Genomic DNA, 16,821 nt, shown 5'->3' with positions numbered 1-16,821 from the left:
TACATTCTGGGATGGAACAACCTTGTTCATTCCCTTTTTGTACATAGAAGCATTAAGCAACAGCTAGAACTGTAAATGAAAAACATCAGATCAGTTGCACCTGAAGTATTGCGGAAGAGGTTTGCTGAGGCTTTGGTTTAATGCAGCTGCCAGGATGGGGTAAATACACACACAGAGCCAGCAAAGTGGATCTATTGCGCTGCTGCCCATCTGTTCGCAGCAGAGCTGCAGCGATGCCTGCTTGCTGGAGTACAAAGCCAAGACTGTGGCTGTCACAAGGTAATGTGATGGCCAAAGATCAAACCAATGGCTCTAGTCTCCCAGAACAAGGGCTCCAGCAACAGCCGTGCTTACCTCCAGCTGTCCCTGGGTTGGTCTTGTCCATTTGGGTGGCTGGACTGAGCATCCCACCGTCCATGCACAGGGCGCTTCCTGCCAATTCACTTTCACCTGTAGCCACCACCGACTATTTCTCTGGGTGGGGCTGGGGCTCTGCAGGGCACGTAGACTGGAAAGAAATCCTCAGAAAGTAGAAATTACATTTTAACTTAGAGATACGTAGCGTGGTTCAATGGGCACCACGTGGCTGTTTGAGGCAGCCAGTGCTTTAAGACAGAACAGAAACTCCCACAGTGGAGATTTGACGTGACCTTTATTTATACATCAACTTGAAATTGTTATATTTGGGAGACAGGGGAACAACAGCCAGCGGGAGTACAGAGCTTGCAGTGATCAGTAGCACACAAACATCACTAAGTGAAGGCTAGAGACCCACAGCAATTATAAAGGGAAGGATCATGCACCAAGGTGCCATGGTTTTCCCTACCTGCCATACCTCCCCACATACACTGGGCTTTTCACTCAGCTGCAATTTATGGTACGTCATATGGCAGAGGATCTGCGGTATTACTTCAGAGATCACCGAAATCAAGAGGGAGATCCGGCTGACTTAGCTACCAAGCATCAGTCCAGGCCCCGTGGGAGTTCTGCAGAATCAAGGGAGGGAACGGAGGCTGGGCTCCCCTGCTCGGCAGGTTTCAGACCTACAGCCCCTCTCTAGGGAGCGTGCCGCCATTGCCCCCAGCACCACCCTGGGTAGTGCAGATCACATTCGGCACAGCAGGCTCCCCAGACACCAACTTGCTGCCATACTTGCATTTTCACAAGGGGCAGTCAGTCTCTGTGGCGCATTCAGTCCTCGTTTCACACAGAGAATACAACACAGTGCTAGCGCTGAAGTGGCTCCCGGGTCCTCCAGACATCTGGCCTTATTGGAGCATCCAAAGATTCACAGCATTCAGCAGTTTGACCCTTTCCAGTACTCCACCCTTAAACTGCAGCACTAACCCTAAATCTAGGTATCTGTGACCCTCAGAAAACAGGACATTCTACACTGTCCCTTGCAGGCATAAGCTCTTAGCCCAGGTCTGGGAGAACTTGTAGTGCTCAGCAGCCACCAGGAGTCTTCAGCTCCTCCTGCCAGGAATCCTAAAACTGACTGGAACCCTCAGCCAGGTTTAGCCCCAGACAAAGCCACCTGACCACAGCATAAAGGACAAGGAGCTATTGCTGGTTAATATCCATCAGCCATTACCAGACAAACTTACTTCAGATCAGCAGCTGGCAGGGAAGAGACCCAAAGATCAGTATTTGTTTCTACAACCAACTCAGTAACCTGACTCAGGAACACTTAAAGGAGCATAAGCACTGCCATAGACCTGGGACAGAGGAATTGCTAACGGGGGGAAGAATGTCTGATGCATAGGAAAGTGGTGGATCCCAGATATCACGGAGAGTGACCTACAGACACCTTTGCAAGAGGTTAGAAACATTGGCAGTCCAACACTTGGGGGATCCACAGCTGCTTCCTCTCAGCTGGATGCTTCACCAAAGGCTGCCTTTCCCAAAAAGACCTCTCCAAGTCATACAGCAAAGTCTGCAGCCACCCCCACCACTGTTTAATCCTATACTTATGTGCTCTGTGTCCCATGTGAGGCAGAACATGCTGTCAAGACTAGAAACAGTGCCGTGCTCTGAATGCAACAGGCACTGCGAGGAGGCCTTGTTCTTTTCAGGGCTTGAACATTGCCTTTACCATCAAGGACTTGTGTTTTCTTTATTTCCCTCACAGTGGGCAGAATCTTACCTACTTACAGACAAAGCTGTAGGAGGTGGCTCATTAACAGCTCTCCCCTCCTCTCACATCTAGGTACTACACAGCCTTTGTCTGCAGAGACCTCAGGATGGTGACTCTGGGGGGCGATGGTGGGGCGGGACAGGGCAGGGAGAAGAGGGTGCTGGCTAGGGCAGGGCCTCTGGTGCTGCAAACTCATACCCAGGCCTTGACTTGGGTGTTCCACCCCTTGACACAGCTGCACAGGCCTCCCTCCTCGTACCAGCGCCACTTCACCCCTTTATACACAGCCCTGCTGTACGGCTGGAAGCACATGAAGAGACGGAGATGCCTTGCCAGGCTGCAGTAGATGGCCATGGCCACCACAATGAGAGGGGACATGATGACAAAGCCAAGGATGATGAGGGCAGAGGAGCTGTTGTCATCCAAGATGCTTTTGCAGTAGCGGGCAGCTGAGTGCAGCACCTGTGGGAAGAGTGAGACAGAGCTTGTCACAGACCTGGCGATGGATAGGATAGTGACCAAAGTATCCTTGACTTTCAAGTGTTTTCAGAGCAAGACACACCTCTTTCCTTTCTCCAAGCTGAGCTCAGCAATCTTCAGGCTACACTATATGACTGACAACATATTTTAATCAAGCTTTCAATTACTCCAGCATCACTGTGAGACAAGAGCACTGCACACTGTTCCTGAAGCAGGAAACACTAATCTTTGTTAAATTATCAGAATACCACAGAATACCGCATTTGATAGGCAGAAACCAAATAAAAAGGCCTCCTGCTGCTATATCAATGAGTGGCACACCAGACTGGAAATAAAGTAAATAAAATACAGCAAGATGTTAGATTCTACAGCAGATGGAGGTTGGTCATTCCATAGCTACCCGCTGCCTGGAGACTCTCCAGACTTCTGCCCTGGAACAGACCCCTTTGTGTTCTGTCTTCTGTGTACGCACTGTCCTCATTCCCACCTCCTAGCACCTCTTTGCACTGCAAAATCTGCCAGGAAGGCCCATTCAGCCCACACTGCTGCAAAGCATCCAGCACACTAACTGGTCCTCGCTGAGCGGTATTTAAAGCCCTTCTTTCCTCCTGGCAGCAGGAGCTCCGAGTCAAGCCACTCAGTTGTTCTGCATTAACAAATGCTACAAGGCAACCCCCACGTCCCCTAGCTTCCTTTCCTTTTTCCATATTCTTTCAGCAGTACAAGAAATAACCCATAATACTGAAAAAAAAAAATATCTAATGGATCTGCAACACAGGCATTGGCCTCTGCCTATTAGGAAGGCATTGAAAAGCAGTAGCCCAAAGATAAAGGACTGCTCTTGTCAAGCCATACTGCCACAGTCCTTCCCCGTGCCTGTCAAAGTCTGTGTTAAAAGACGCGTTACAGCTAAGAGCAACACAGTTGCTTTCAGTTCTGATGCCCTTGGCTGTACTTGAAAACATTTTGCATCTCTTCAAAGCCTTCAGCTGAAGAACACTGTGTGTACAAAGGAGAACCTGAGGTTTTCCAAGGTGAGCGTCAAGCAAGGTAGAGCTGGAAGTAATTGCAGGCAGTCCTCATACTTCTCCCCATTTTGGGTCCAACTTAAAGTCCATATTTATGGCTTTCAAGGGCCAGTTTCAAAGCATACAAAAAAACTGATTTGAGGGCTTTACAGGCAGTCTCCTATTAAACCTACCCTAAAAAGCTTCACGTCTTACAGAACCTGTACCCACACTGCACTTGTGGAGGCAGAGCAGCCGTTTTACCAAGGCAGCGCCCCACACTGCAACGTCTCCCAAGGACAATTTATTAGGTTATTTCTTGTGAAGACCTACCCTTCAGTAAAACAAAAGTCATTCTAGCACCTGCCCTTTTGTGTGCAAAAGTCCTTTTAAAGTCCATAGGTGTTGGGAAAGTTGCAACCACAATGAAGAAGGGTTGCATGACTGTTCGGGTAGATCAGGGCCCCTCTGAGCCACTTTTTCTCTCTGTAGGCCCTCCAGAGCCTCCCACTTCACCCTGTTGGGCATAACACATGTTTGCATCCCATAATAAAACATTTCCAGAAGGTGTTGGGAATTGTCTGGCCCAGAGGTACATGATTTCTCTATGAATTATGCTTCTCTCCAGCTAGCAGCAGCACTTGTGTCTTCCCCATTCTACAAAACAGTTACCATGACAGATGTCTCCCTGTTCATTAGTTTGCAGGATCAGGAAAAGATTTTTCATTAACAGCATCTATGAGTTGTCATAATTTCAGGGCAATAAAAAACCAAGCCAAACCTCTCAGACCAGCAAACACATCAATACTGATAAAACAATAGCACAGTCCCTTTGTCAGGGAGCTTTGAGACAGGGAGCTGTGGGCTGACAACTCATGTTGCTGGGATGTCAGCGGAAAAACACGATGCAATTGCTTTATTGGAAAGTTACAGCACATCCCCTGTCTCCTTCTTCACTGTGGAACAAAGGCCTCCACAGCTATATCCAGTGCAGCTTCACAGAAGTCAGCAGAGCCTTACTGGTTTAAACTGGGCAAACGGCTGACCTCTGCTGCAGGGTTGAATCCTTGCCTACCCCCCATGCTAGGATCTGCTCACTCCGACAGGGGTCCCAAGGACCTGGGTGATTAGATAGGATGCACAGATTTCATTAAAAGTAAGGGTGGGCGGGAACTTTCTTCTTTCAACATTTCCTCTGGAAAATACATCCGTTTGAGAAGATTTAAATCATCTTCCCTTTAGTTCAGATTCTGTGGAATGGGGAGACCGATAGCGTCTGTATTTTGAGACAATTCTCCCTTCTGGGAGAAAGTACTACAGGGTGTGGGGTTCTGCCCCCAAAGAAAGAAGTAAAAGAGCTCTTCTAACATCGGATAATCAGCAAGAGAAGTCATGCTGAGCTAGTCTAACAGTTACAGCCTGTGAGGAAAGCAGAACTAGTTTTTCACCCCCACACTTAGTCAAGCAATTCTAAAAATATTTATAGAAATATACCAAGAAGAAATTAATAAGTAACAAAATCCAGAGAACAGCAACGAACCAGAACAGGCATGTCCACAGCCAGAGCCCTTCCTGCCAAAATAGGCTCGTTTGTTGGTGTGAGAAACCGTACAGCACATTTGGGAACACATCTGAATGTTAGATTGGCATAAGGGGATTATATATTCTGTTAGACTTTACTAGTTCTATAGTTAGTCATTAGGCAGGCCTGATATGACAAACACTGCAGAAGGCTTACTTAAATGGAAACAAACCCTATCAGAGCCCACGCAGGACTTGTGGGAGCTCAGGTCGGCAGCTCTCAGTGACAGAGGTCACCGAGAAAGAAATACTGTGACATTAAAATGCAAACAGCAACTCCGTCAAGCCAGGGAGTGTATTCACCTGACCTGTCACATCTGCTTGTTACTTTCACAGGGATACAACTTTATTGCTTGATCAAGCTTTCATTTCCCACAATACTGGAAGAAGGGAGGGGTAAAAATGTGTATATGGTTCATTCCTGCCAGCATTCAGATGTGCCCACAAGACTGGCATCCCGTGCAAGCCTGTTGCTTGTTGTGAAATGCTGCAGGTTTATCTCTGATCACTTTACACTTAAGCAGCTGTACAAAGTGCAGTACACAGTGGGTCAGGACCAAGGGATCCTGTGCAGTCTCAGCCCCAAGGAGCTCAGCAGTCACAGGCAGCTTCTGTCAGTGTTTTGCCTCTCCAACCAGAGCCCTTCTCCGCTAGCCTACTGACACTGAACGTACAGGTGCCAACCAACTACTTTGAAACAATTAGTCCAGAAACCATACGGCCTGTGCTTCCCTAGAAAAATGCACGTGCCAGCCTCGCTGGTAGCTGTGTCACAGGCACGGGCAGGAGAGATCGCTCCCTTGGACAATCAAGAGCCCCCAGGTCAGCATGAACCACCATAAACCTGTTCTTGTCAGCCCAGTCACAGAATCCCAGACTGGCAGGGGCTGGAAGGGCCCTCTGGAGCTTATCCCGTCCCACCCCCTGCTGGAGCAGGCACCCCCAGAGCAGGGGCACAGGTGGGGTGTGAATGTCCCCAGGGAAGGGACCCCACAGCCTCTCTGGGCAGCCTGTGCCCCTGCTCTGGCACCCGCACAGGGAAGGGGTTTGTCCTCATGTTCAGGTGGAACTTCCCGTGTTCCAACTTGTGCCTGTTGCCCCTTGGTCTGGTGTTGGGCACCGCTGAAAAGAGCCCAGTCCCATCCTCCTGACACCCATCCTGTAGATATTTATGGGTATTGATGAGATCCCCCCTCAGCCTTCTCTTCTCCAGGCTGAAGAAACCCAGGTCCCTCAGCCTTTCCTCATAAGGGAGATGCTCCAGCCCCTGATCATCTTCATAGCTCTCTGCTGGAATTGCTCAAGCAGTTCCATATCCTTCTTAAACAGTCTATACATCCCTCCTTCCCACCCACCACCCCACCAAAATAAAAAAAATCTATACACATCCCATATGAAAACAAAGCCAAAGCTCGGGGAGTCTAGCCTTGCCTTTACAGCCACTGCCTCCCTTGGGCTAAAATTAACCCCTTAGGGGTGGCCCTGCCTTAGAGGTGGCTGTTAGCAGCCAAACGAAGCAAGGCTTACTTACCTGAGAGTGGCATTGGAAGCCAAAGTAAACCACCACAATGGTAGGAAGCAGCACAATGGTGAAGATTACAAACATCAGGAGCAAATTAATGAAAAAGACCAAGGAGTTCATGGTGACTATAACCAGGGTCCACACCAAGCAGCACCAGGCACTCCGTGGCTCCCTGGGAAGGAGCTGGTCATCTATATCATATGGTGGGAGGCTAGGAATCATCCGAGACTTTTCCGAGAGGTTTTCTGCTCTGAAGTCCTCAGTGTCCTGGCCAGACATTCTTCCAGAAGACTGCTAATCAGCCCACAGTCTTATCCAAAATTATTTCTTTGCTTTTGGTAACAGACCTGGGAAGTAATTTGCAGAGGCTTTTCCTGACTCTTCCACACATGGACACGAACACTTAACCAGAGCGCGTAATGGACCGAGGAAGGAAAGGCTTCCTTTGGCCACCTGATTTCCCAGGACCTGGCCAGCACAGGTTCTTTCCTTTCAGGATGTTTTCCAGCAGTGTTCCAACCTCAGTTTCAAAGTAGGTGTGGCTGCTGGAAGGTTGGCAATAGCTATTATTTTGCTTTTGAATCCATGGTACTCCTGAATTTGTTGTTGTTCTTCCTAGGATTACGATCCCAAGAGGTCCCAAACAGTTGCTGTCTTAGCTTTGATAGGTTGCTTGGCTCTAGAGAGTGCCTAGCTCTAGTATTCTTCTCCACCTTGAGCACTGCTGTTTGCTGAGAATATCAAGCTTAGGCACTTTCAGACAGTTACTTGACTTCAGATCATTTTACCATGCTCTTTGCCCTGTACCCAAGTAAATATTCAAGCTCAACTCTCATCCAGATGGGGCGACCAGTGAAGATAACAACCAGCAGCTGTTTCTCTGCTCCCTGCCTTGCTGGAGTCTTTGCCCACACCTTGCAGAGCTGGAAGCAAAGACTGGAGCAGCGTGTGGTTTCACTGCTCTCAGCTGCCTGCAGTCACAGGCTCTCAAATACGAGCAGTGTCTTCCTTTCCGAGCTGGCTCGCAGAGCTTTGCAACACTGCTCTGTTTACAGAGTAGATTCTGAAGTTGCGTTCTGTGCTCGCCAATCCTTTACGTCTGTCTCACTAAAGAGATTTAGCACATGCACCCAAGAGCTACAGTCAAACCATACATCCCCACGTCAAGATGGTCCCTTTTAAATTCTAATTATTTTGCCTCTGATTAATTTTCTACAATTTCTCTCTAGATTAAAACAAAACTTAGAGTAATTAATAATGATCACTGTATATCTCAGAAATCTTATGTTCTCTGCAGTCATCTCTGTTACTGTTTGCAGCACATATTGATATTCTTATACTGAAGGCACAGCAATTATAAATTATTTCATCTGCTTCATACAATCAATATTATTTAAGAATTTCAGTGATATCTGCATATTCATGCTGCCTTTTAGATACATTTGTATATGTATGGTCATAGCACTGCAGGAGGGAGAAAACTTCCTTAACTCCAGAGGAAACTCAGGGAGCACAGGTCTTACCAGAAGGCACAGCTCATCTACGGCACAAGTCAGGGAAGGAATCCAGGAGTCCTGTGTTCCACTTGATGCTATTTCTCACAGCAAATTCTGCCCTAGAAAAAAAGTTGTCAGAAAAAACAAGGTTCACACAATGCTAAATGTAAAGTGATTTCATAATACAGATGAGTGTTAGTTTTCCTTCATTAAATGCTTTTGTTAAAAATGGTATATTTTGAATGCCCCTCGCCCTGCCATTGTTAGGCGTTTCGGTATGTTTATTTGCCTTATTTACTGGCTGGCTGCAGCAATATGCACATCAGAATTAAAGCTAAGACAGCTTTCTCCAAGGGCTTGGACAGACCTGCTCATGAAGCACTTACTGGTGGCCCATTAGATGGTCCACCAGGAAAGGTAAGGCTAGCAGACCTCTGGGCAGCTGCATCCCAAACATACCATGGCTCAACAACAGCCTCTGACAAAGCCATCCCACTAGGAAGAGGTGATGGGGGCAACACAAACACAACATCCAGGCTCAATATTCATCACTCAGACTGGTACTGATTTCTGGTATTGCTTTTAATTGAAGTTAGGCTCCATTGTGCCAGGCACTCCATACATGTTGACTAAGTGCACAGCATATCTTCTTGTCCAAGTCTTAGAAACAGGGAACAGGCACACATAGAGTTAAAAGGGCTCCCCAGGCTTCTTTCAAAGCTAAAATTTAGATTTCCAAGTGACAGGCCACCATTTCAATTAGAAGGCACATGTGTCATAGGGGTAATTTTCCTCACTGCAGAAAGGAGTGTCACCCTACAAAGATAAAGGCCCATGTGGCCAGAAGGATTGCTTTCTAATTGAAATAGAATATAATTCAACAAATTTGGTTCTCTCACTGCTCAAAGTACCTTCTCACCCCGGGGCTGGAAGAGTCTTACACTACTTGTAGAAAGAAAGCAGTGAGACAGGTTGAGACCATTTGCAACCTGCCACATGTAATCAATATCAAAACAGAGGCTTTGAAATTGAAGCAAGTTGAAGAGCTGTGTGAGGATATAAACTTCAAAGGTGTAATGAGTGATACCAGTGAGAGGGAAGCCTTTTGAAACAATAAGTAGTTTTTAAACAGCTCAATGTCCATACTTGTTATGCAGTTCCCCAGCTACAAAAGCTATTAGCTGATCCATACTTACCACTTCATTTTTTTTCCCTATAGCTCTTCTTGTAGGCATCCAAAAGGGTCTCACAAACTTCAGCTCTATCAGTATCAAGCAATAAAAATTAATCTGGCTAATCTGTACCAGATCACAAGTGAGGCGTATCATTCCTACTAACAGCAGAAATAACTCATAACTATGTGGGGCACTTTGTTCTGTGCTTACCATTGACACATCTCAAAGGCCATCAGAAGGATGCAAAGCTTCGGCCACAGGAGGCTGCTGGAAGATTGGCGATAATTAAGTGCTTGCTGCTCCCTAGGAGACTGGGAGCCAAGCGCAATACCACAGCCAGCAGGGCAGAGGATGCCAGCCAAGGCTCCATCCCACAGTACCCAAGCAAGGTGAAAACAGCAGGCTCTGAGATGGTGGTCAGATTTGACTAAGAGTCCAGATCTTCTGGCAAGCTTACAATTATAAGGCAGGCCCAAGGTCAAGCTGGGAAGTCAGTTTAGTGGTCAGAGTCCAGAACGAGGTCCATGACCAGCCTTGGCTGTAACCTAGCTAGCCTCAGAAACACCTATAACAGCAGCTCAGATAGAAAGGAAATTCCGAGGCCTGAGCTTAAATGGCCCCAGGCAGAGGGGGTGGATGAAAGCCTCACCTGAGGCTTATCAGGGCCATTAAGGTCTTCTGGTGCCCTGAGGGCCCTAACAGCCCACATTGTGCTGGAAAGGGAAACTTTGCTTATAGTTGTGAAGACAGGTCATCTCTTCCTCAGCCCTGGGTTCCCACCTCCTTTTAAGAGCCAAACCAGATGAACTAATCAAAAGTTTTCTGTTCATTTCCTGGAAACGCACACGTCACTGCTACTGCGAGCCAGCTCCCTGGGGACCCGGGCTATAGAGTGGAAGGCACAAGGCGGGTGGGAGGACATGCGGAGATATCTTATTTCAGTGCAGTGATCTGCTTAAGAGCCTAGGAAGTCACAAAGCCAGGCTAGAGTGCTGCAGTTCTCAGAATGAACGGCTTTGCTGTGGAGGGGTCTGTGTATGTGAACCAAAGGTGTTCACATCCGTGTGCACACGCTTCATTCTTCAGACTCTTAGTTTTTTGAACTGCAGCTCTCTCACCGTCCCGCTTTGAGTTGTGGAAGGTCTCTTCAGACCTAACTGTGGCAGTGATAATGGAAAGTGTATTATTTACGCAAAATTCTACCTTCTTTGTGATGGTTCAGGAAGGAGAAAATAAAAGTGGGAGACAGTATCTCCAATATAATCCTGTTTATTTACTGGGTGCCACAAGAGTAAATTCTGAATATAACAGGGAACATACAACAGGAGGGTTTTTGTTGCACAGACGGCTAGTCCCTTTCTAGCAAGCACTCTGCCCAAAAGGGCTCTCTGGAAGTCATGCTTTCAGGGCTTTCTCCAGATGTGTCTTTCTCACTTCTTCCCTGAAACACATTTTCTTCGGAATGTCTTCTGCATCTGTCCTAGGCACAATGGCCAGACAACAGCAAAGAAGGTTTCTTTGCCTCTCATGCCCTGTATTTGCCTCCGTTTTGAGTGAGGTCTATTTGTCGAACATATATAATTATATACATGTTCCTTTGCTGGGTTAAATACAGGTGGCCCGTCCACCTTGGTAAAGACCAGTGCTAATTGTCATTTTTGGCAAGAATGGTGACGTGTCATGACACTGAGCCCAAGTTCGTCCCTACTTTCTCTCGCCCTCGTTATCACAAGCTTTTGTTGCCCTCAACAGCTCCAGGGGGTCTGGCTCTTGGCTTAGGCAGATAGAAAGGAAGGGTCCGTTTATTTATAAATCATCATTATATGACGAAATGTGTTATACACATTTACAGTCGAACATTAAGATTTTACGATGGTTCTTGTTTTACTAGCAAACATATGCATAATATCCACTGAAGAGAATACAGCTCGATTTGCCAATCGATGAGCTAACTTTTCCTGACAGGAACTAGGGTCCACGTACTTTCAGTAATCCGTAATTGCCCTGATGCCATTTTCCACATGCACCTAGCGGAAATCCTAAAAATGTATTTATACTAACGTTAGTCAGTTCCTGCACCTGACGTTTTAGATGTTGGTATTCCCTAACCTTTTTCATCACTGCATCTGCCAAAGATGTTGATTTACCTTCATATCTAACTGTGATGTCAACGACCAGGGTTTGGTCTTTTTTTACGAATACCAGGTCCGGTTTGTAGAGTTCATTCTGTTCATCTTTCAACAGCGGCTCTTGCAATACTGCCCAGTCCACCTTTTTCACCTCTTCAACCAACAATTCACATAAATGATGGTAACTTCTAATCCTGTACTGCTGGGCAGTATCCAATGACATGTGCTTAGGACTCGATTTCCACTTGACAGTGTCGACAAGATTTAGTTTGACTGTCCTGGCTACGCCTTGCTAGGGATTCTCTCGTCAGGTGGACGTTGATTCTTAATTGTAATGCAGTGATAAGCCTTCTGGGGGGAATGTCCCTATAAAACTCCAAACAGTTTCACCTGACATTCACCCCCAATGGATAAGCAGTGGCTGTTCCCTGGCTATGGCAGGGTTTGGTTGGACTGGGTATGTTTCGTTGTTTGGTTCTTCTCAAGTGGAGGGAAAAGCCCCTCACGTCAGGGGCAATAGGGGAAGGAGGTAGCATCACTTAGAGAGACCCATTCTCCACCCAAGCAGAGGGAAGCTGCGCTGTTTGTCACCAGGGACAGGCACTAATGACTTAAACTAGATTTCTCTCAAATAATTCTATTTCCTCTAGCACTAGTGCTGAAGGTGACACTGAATTTAATTAATCTGGATTGTTTGTTATTATTTATGCTTCCTGTTGAGTTCTCTCACAGTGAAGGAAAAGAAAGCTCATGTGCCAAGTGAGGGGAAGAAGGTTAAAAATAGGCCCTCAGACTGACAGCACTGACAGCAGCCTGTATCCTGATTTGTTCCAGGAGGAATATACTGGTAAATAAGAGAAAACATTAATTTCTAGCACAGATTAAAGTCAACTTCTGTCTGTATTGAACTCAGCCGCCCTTGAAGGAGCAGAGTAGGGAAAAGAAGCATGAAATCCAGAAAGCAATTGCTCTCCTTTGGGCAGCAGGCACCAAGGGTTTCTGGTGCCCGACTGACCAAAGCACTGAAGTACTTGTCCACAGCCAGTCCGCCAGCTTCCCAGCCACAATGGGGAATCCCGGACCATCTGAGCCTGCCTCACTGGAGAGAAATGAAACCAGAAGCACAGAACTGAATAGGAGGTGTTGAAGGAGCCATGGCATAAGCTGAATTTCACTGTGGAATACTGCCCTGAGGAATCCTATTTCCTTCCGTTTCCTTCCGTTGAAAGATTATTCTCCTGTTAGGTTACCCTACCTAGCTGGAGTGCTAAAGAACATCTTGGGTACCAGAGCGTACTGCACGCTCTCATCACAGGAATAATGGTTTTCCTTGTTTTTCAAACTGAAAACTATATCTGAAAATTACTTCTTTAAACTTCTTATAAATTCACGTAGCACAGCTCTGCTGTAAGCCAAAAAACAATAGACAACTGTCTCCTGAATATGAAGATGTTCCTCTACCTTTTCATTCAAGCATTGAAATATGTTTGAAAGGTGTACTAACTAATCCAAACGTTTAAAATTTATTTCAAAAGCACTTCTGCTTGCATCCCATCTCCTCTCTACAGTCCTAGGCCAGGTCTCTCGCTCCATGCTGCCACCTTCTCCCACGCCAAGCCCCTGGCTCGTTTGCATTTTGGGACTCTGCGGAGCTCACTGCAGGAGAGGGGTGGGAGCCAGAAATGGCTCTGACAAGCGCCAGAGGAGCTTGAATAAGTGGGTGTTCTAACAGGCTACACCCCATCACCAGAGTGATTGTCCTCCTGCCAATTTTATCCCTTTGTAAATACAAAGGGCTTTTACCATCTATCATTTACCATATCTGTTTACCATGGTGGTGCGGTAAAAAGCAAAGCTGCTTAATTAGTCATAAAAGCACCACAAATTCTAAAAAGCTTTGCTAAATCCAGTGAAACTCCCTGAAGTTCTTTTCCTATAATGATAACGCATTTTAACCTGTGGGAGGTCTGAAAATTGCATCCTTTAAATTTATTTTCCTTTGGAAAAAAACACACATTCTAATGATGATTCTAATTAACCGAGTGAATTCATGTCAAACAAACCCCAGTGATAGACAGAGTCTCCAAGCCTCTAATTCTGTGAAATCACCACATCCTTAGCAAGTACTCGCCCAAAAGTGGAGAAGGAGTCTGATGATGGTGCAAGTTTTGGAGCCATTTCTAACAGGAGCATCACTGCTTTCAGATGCTGAAACTGGTAATGATTAAAGATGATCAGACAAATTCGTTAGACCTCTTCTCTGATGGATAAAACAATGGCAGAGACCCTTGTTGCTAAGAAATAATCCTTCCACCGTCCAGAACGACAGCACCATCTTGTGGTTTGCTACAGTTCATAAATGTTCATTTTACATCTCTTACACACAGAAGGATGCTGAAAGATGGGCTACCCAGCATGGAATTGTTCCAGTTACGGAAAACAACACAAAAACTTCTCACACAGCTTTAGCATTGCTAGTTTGAGCACTGCTACCAGTATAGCCCAGTAGTGCAGAGACGAGTACTGAACAGTGACGGCAAACGAGGCCCAGCGCTCACGTAACTTCACAAACAGAATATCACAATAACCTTTCTTTGTCTACAGTTCTTGCCTAGTATCATTTAGTCTGTTGCAGTTCCGTTTACCTTGGAAAGCTCTCAGCAGCTGACACTCAAGTCACTGACGGACTGAATCTGTCGTTATCTTTGGAGAAAAGCTTAGCCAACAACACAAAATAAAAAGCAATGAAAGCAGTAGATGTGTAGATTCTTACTGTGGAATGGAATGCTGACAGCATTTCTGAAAGGAATTTGGTGAATAGAAGAAAAGGAGAAAAGAAGAAATCCTGTTAACCACAAGAAAATATTAGCAGTGACCATATTTCATTCAGTCTCTTGGTAAAAAGCATCTGGCATTGTGCGACAGGCAGAAAAACAAGAGTGTATGCAGAGGCTGTATACCTCATTCTGAAGCCTGTGGCCATTACCAGGAGTAATCAAGCACTACCAAAGAAACACTATTGCACTTAATCCCCGAGTATCCACTAAATCTTCTGGATCCACGCCCTATACAACTGCTGAGGTGAATATCAACCAAAAAATACAGGCAATAGCTTAGACTGAGACGTTTTCCTGGCTGAGAAATTTCAGCGCTACAGGCATGAGAGTTAAAGACGAGGGTTGGAAGGTGGAAAGGGGTAGATTACGTGGTCATTTCCACACGTGCTTTCTGCAAATATGCAACAGAGAGATTTCAAACCTTCCTTTAGGTGTTAAAACCATGTCAACCCAGAAAAATGCTGGAAACTTGAAGGGAATAGAGGAATGGTAAAAAGACAGTAGAAGCCTTTGAAAATACAAAATTCCAAACTTCACAACATAAAGCTAAACTACTGTAAACCAATTGTAAAGTTTGAGTTTCAGAAAATAAACCATAGAAAAATGTACTGCTTTTAACAGAAAATACAGAGGATAATGAACAGGCAATAGTCTACAGACAAGTTGTAGAGGCATTCTTTACTAATAAACCACACAATGGCTTGATAACGTATTAGGTAAGTGTACTCTCAAAACATTACTCAGCATTCAACAAATGCCGTAAAAACACTCATTTATATGACCTCACTTTCACATTAGGGCTTCCCCAACCAAAAGCATGCCTGCGCAGAAGGCTTGAGGCTTCACTGCAGACGTCCAAGAGCGTTGGGAGCCGGGGAGGAAAGGCCAGGACTCTGGATACGCATGGTCAGGGAAGGGAACATGGCTACGCACGCTGAGGAGCCTCACCCCGCACTTAGACGGGGACTTGTTCCACAGCCGGCTCAAAAAAGCTGCCTCTTCCCAAGGGGGCAAAGGGAACCACTTGGCGTTGGCATTTTTTAACTCTTTCATGTGGCAAGGTGGTAGGGAAAAGAGCAAGCTTTAGGTTTTATTTTTTCTTAGGGAAAAATCTCCCCTTTGTGTTTGTTGACTCTTGCTTTTGGAGCAGCTGTAAAACTCCAGGGGTTCTCAGACTGAGTTTCTTGAGGTTGCCTGTGGAGGAACTACCTCCAAAAGCAGTTAGGAAGCTTTGCTGGGCAATAAAGGGTTCTTGCTCTGATTTTGTTTTGATCTGATTTGATCATGACGACTGTTCCCTCAAAATGCTGCCTTGTATAAACTAAGCTCAGCTGACCATACAGAGGTAGTACTGCAAGGGCACATTTATTTGGCCATCATTCCCATAACTGAGTGGTTTTGATTTCAAGGTACTGACACCTTGGCTATAAGCTTTAAAAATCCTGTATCTTTCTCTTAAAACCAGGCATTTATGAACTATTCATCTTAAAGGCCATACCCATGAAAGGTTATCAATGAAGGAAGGGGAACAACCTCCAGACCCACGGCAATAGTTGAAGGACAGTGTTTGATAGAAGAGCCCCAGGTGTGTCTCAGAATACTGACTAATTCTCAGAAAAAGTAGCATTTTATTTTTAGAGGCTGCACAGCAGAACTGTCAGATCTCTCAATCTGTAATCCACAGCAGAGAAAATCAGAGCAGCAGCACAGAGGCTCCTGTAGCCATTGGGACTGCCAGCTGGCCTCGCTGCTAATGCTGAGGTGCCTGCTGCGGAGGTGGCAATACTTTTGCCATACTTTCTTATGCACCTCTTGGCTGTAATCCCTGTATTCCCTGTAAGCCCTGTTTATATTGCTCAAAACCAATCCAATTAGGATTCATTGCAGCTTCCAGAGCTGGAGGGAGCTCCAGTTCACCCTGTGGAGTGGCAGTATCCAACCACACAAAACAGCTACTTCCATAGGGGACAACAGGTGAGCACTAAGCAGCTCACGGTAAAATTTCACCCCACTTCTCATCAGATCGCTTCCTTTCCTCTCTCCCTTCAGCATTCCTGGCATCTACGAATTGAAGGCTTCATTTCTGGTTTTCCCACGTGAAAATGGTTGGACACTTTATATGACGCGACACGCAATGAAGCATCCCATCAGTTAAATTGTTGGTGCGCTACAGCACAGGGGGAAGCGCTGCAAAGTCTGCAGCACACCCCTTCACCAGGCTACATGGGACGCACTCCTCCAAACAGCTCAGCTCCTTCCCACTCAGCGAGTTTCGCCAGCAGCTCCCTGAATGCAACGCCATTACATCGTGCAGCGACCGACAGCTTCGCTGCGTCGCTGCTCCTCCAGCGGGGTGCAGGCCTGGCCCTTTGTGGACAGTGCTGCACTGGACCGCAGCTAATCACGTTCCTAGTAATTTGACAGGGTTTTTCACCAGAGCTGAGCAGCAGCAGAAAT

The 16,821-nt window shown here is 46.2% G+C and overlaps 1 protein-coding gene across 1 annotated transcript; it reads right to left on the bottom strand.

Annotated features, from left to right (window-relative positions):
* Positions 1–635: 635 nt before the first annotated feature.
* On the bottom strand, positions 636–7,091 carry TMEM278 (transmembrane protein 278). The gene is made up of 2 exons (XM_075113736.1): positions 6,737–7,091; positions 636–2,599 (listed from the first exon to the last, which is right to left on the bottom strand). Exons 1-2 carry the CDS (start codon positions 7,004–7,006, stop codon positions 2,330–2,332), a joined length of 540 nt encoding a protein of 179 aa, XP_074969837.1. The 5' UTR covers positions 7,007–7,091; the 3' UTR covers positions 636–2,329.
* Between the last annotated feature and the right edge of the window lie 9,730 nt (positions 7,092–16,821).

The sequence above is a fragment of the Phalacrocorax aristotelis genome, chromosome 19 (assembly GCF_949628215.1).
Source record: "Phalacrocorax aristotelis chromosome 19, bGulAri2.1, whole genome shotgun sequence".
In the NCBI taxonomy this organism is placed as follows: Eukaryota; Metazoa; Chordata; class Aves; order Suliformes; family Phalacrocoracidae; genus Phalacrocorax; species Phalacrocorax aristotelis.
The sequence above is the reverse complement of the archived record's forward strand: the minus strand, read 5'-3'. Positions and strand labels throughout refer to the sequence as shown.

What these genes read in the sequence shown, in the direction of transcription:
- TMEM278 (XM_075113736.1), bottom strand. Translation starts at nt 7,006, where the DNA reads ATGTCTGGCCAGGACACTGAGGACTTCAGAGCAGAAAACCTCTCGGAA. An exon ending in GCTTCCAATGCCACTCTCAG is followed by an intron (nt 2,600 to 6,736) that starts GTAAGTAAGCCT and finishes CTCTTCCCACAG; the next exon opens with GTGCTGCACTCAGCTGCCCG.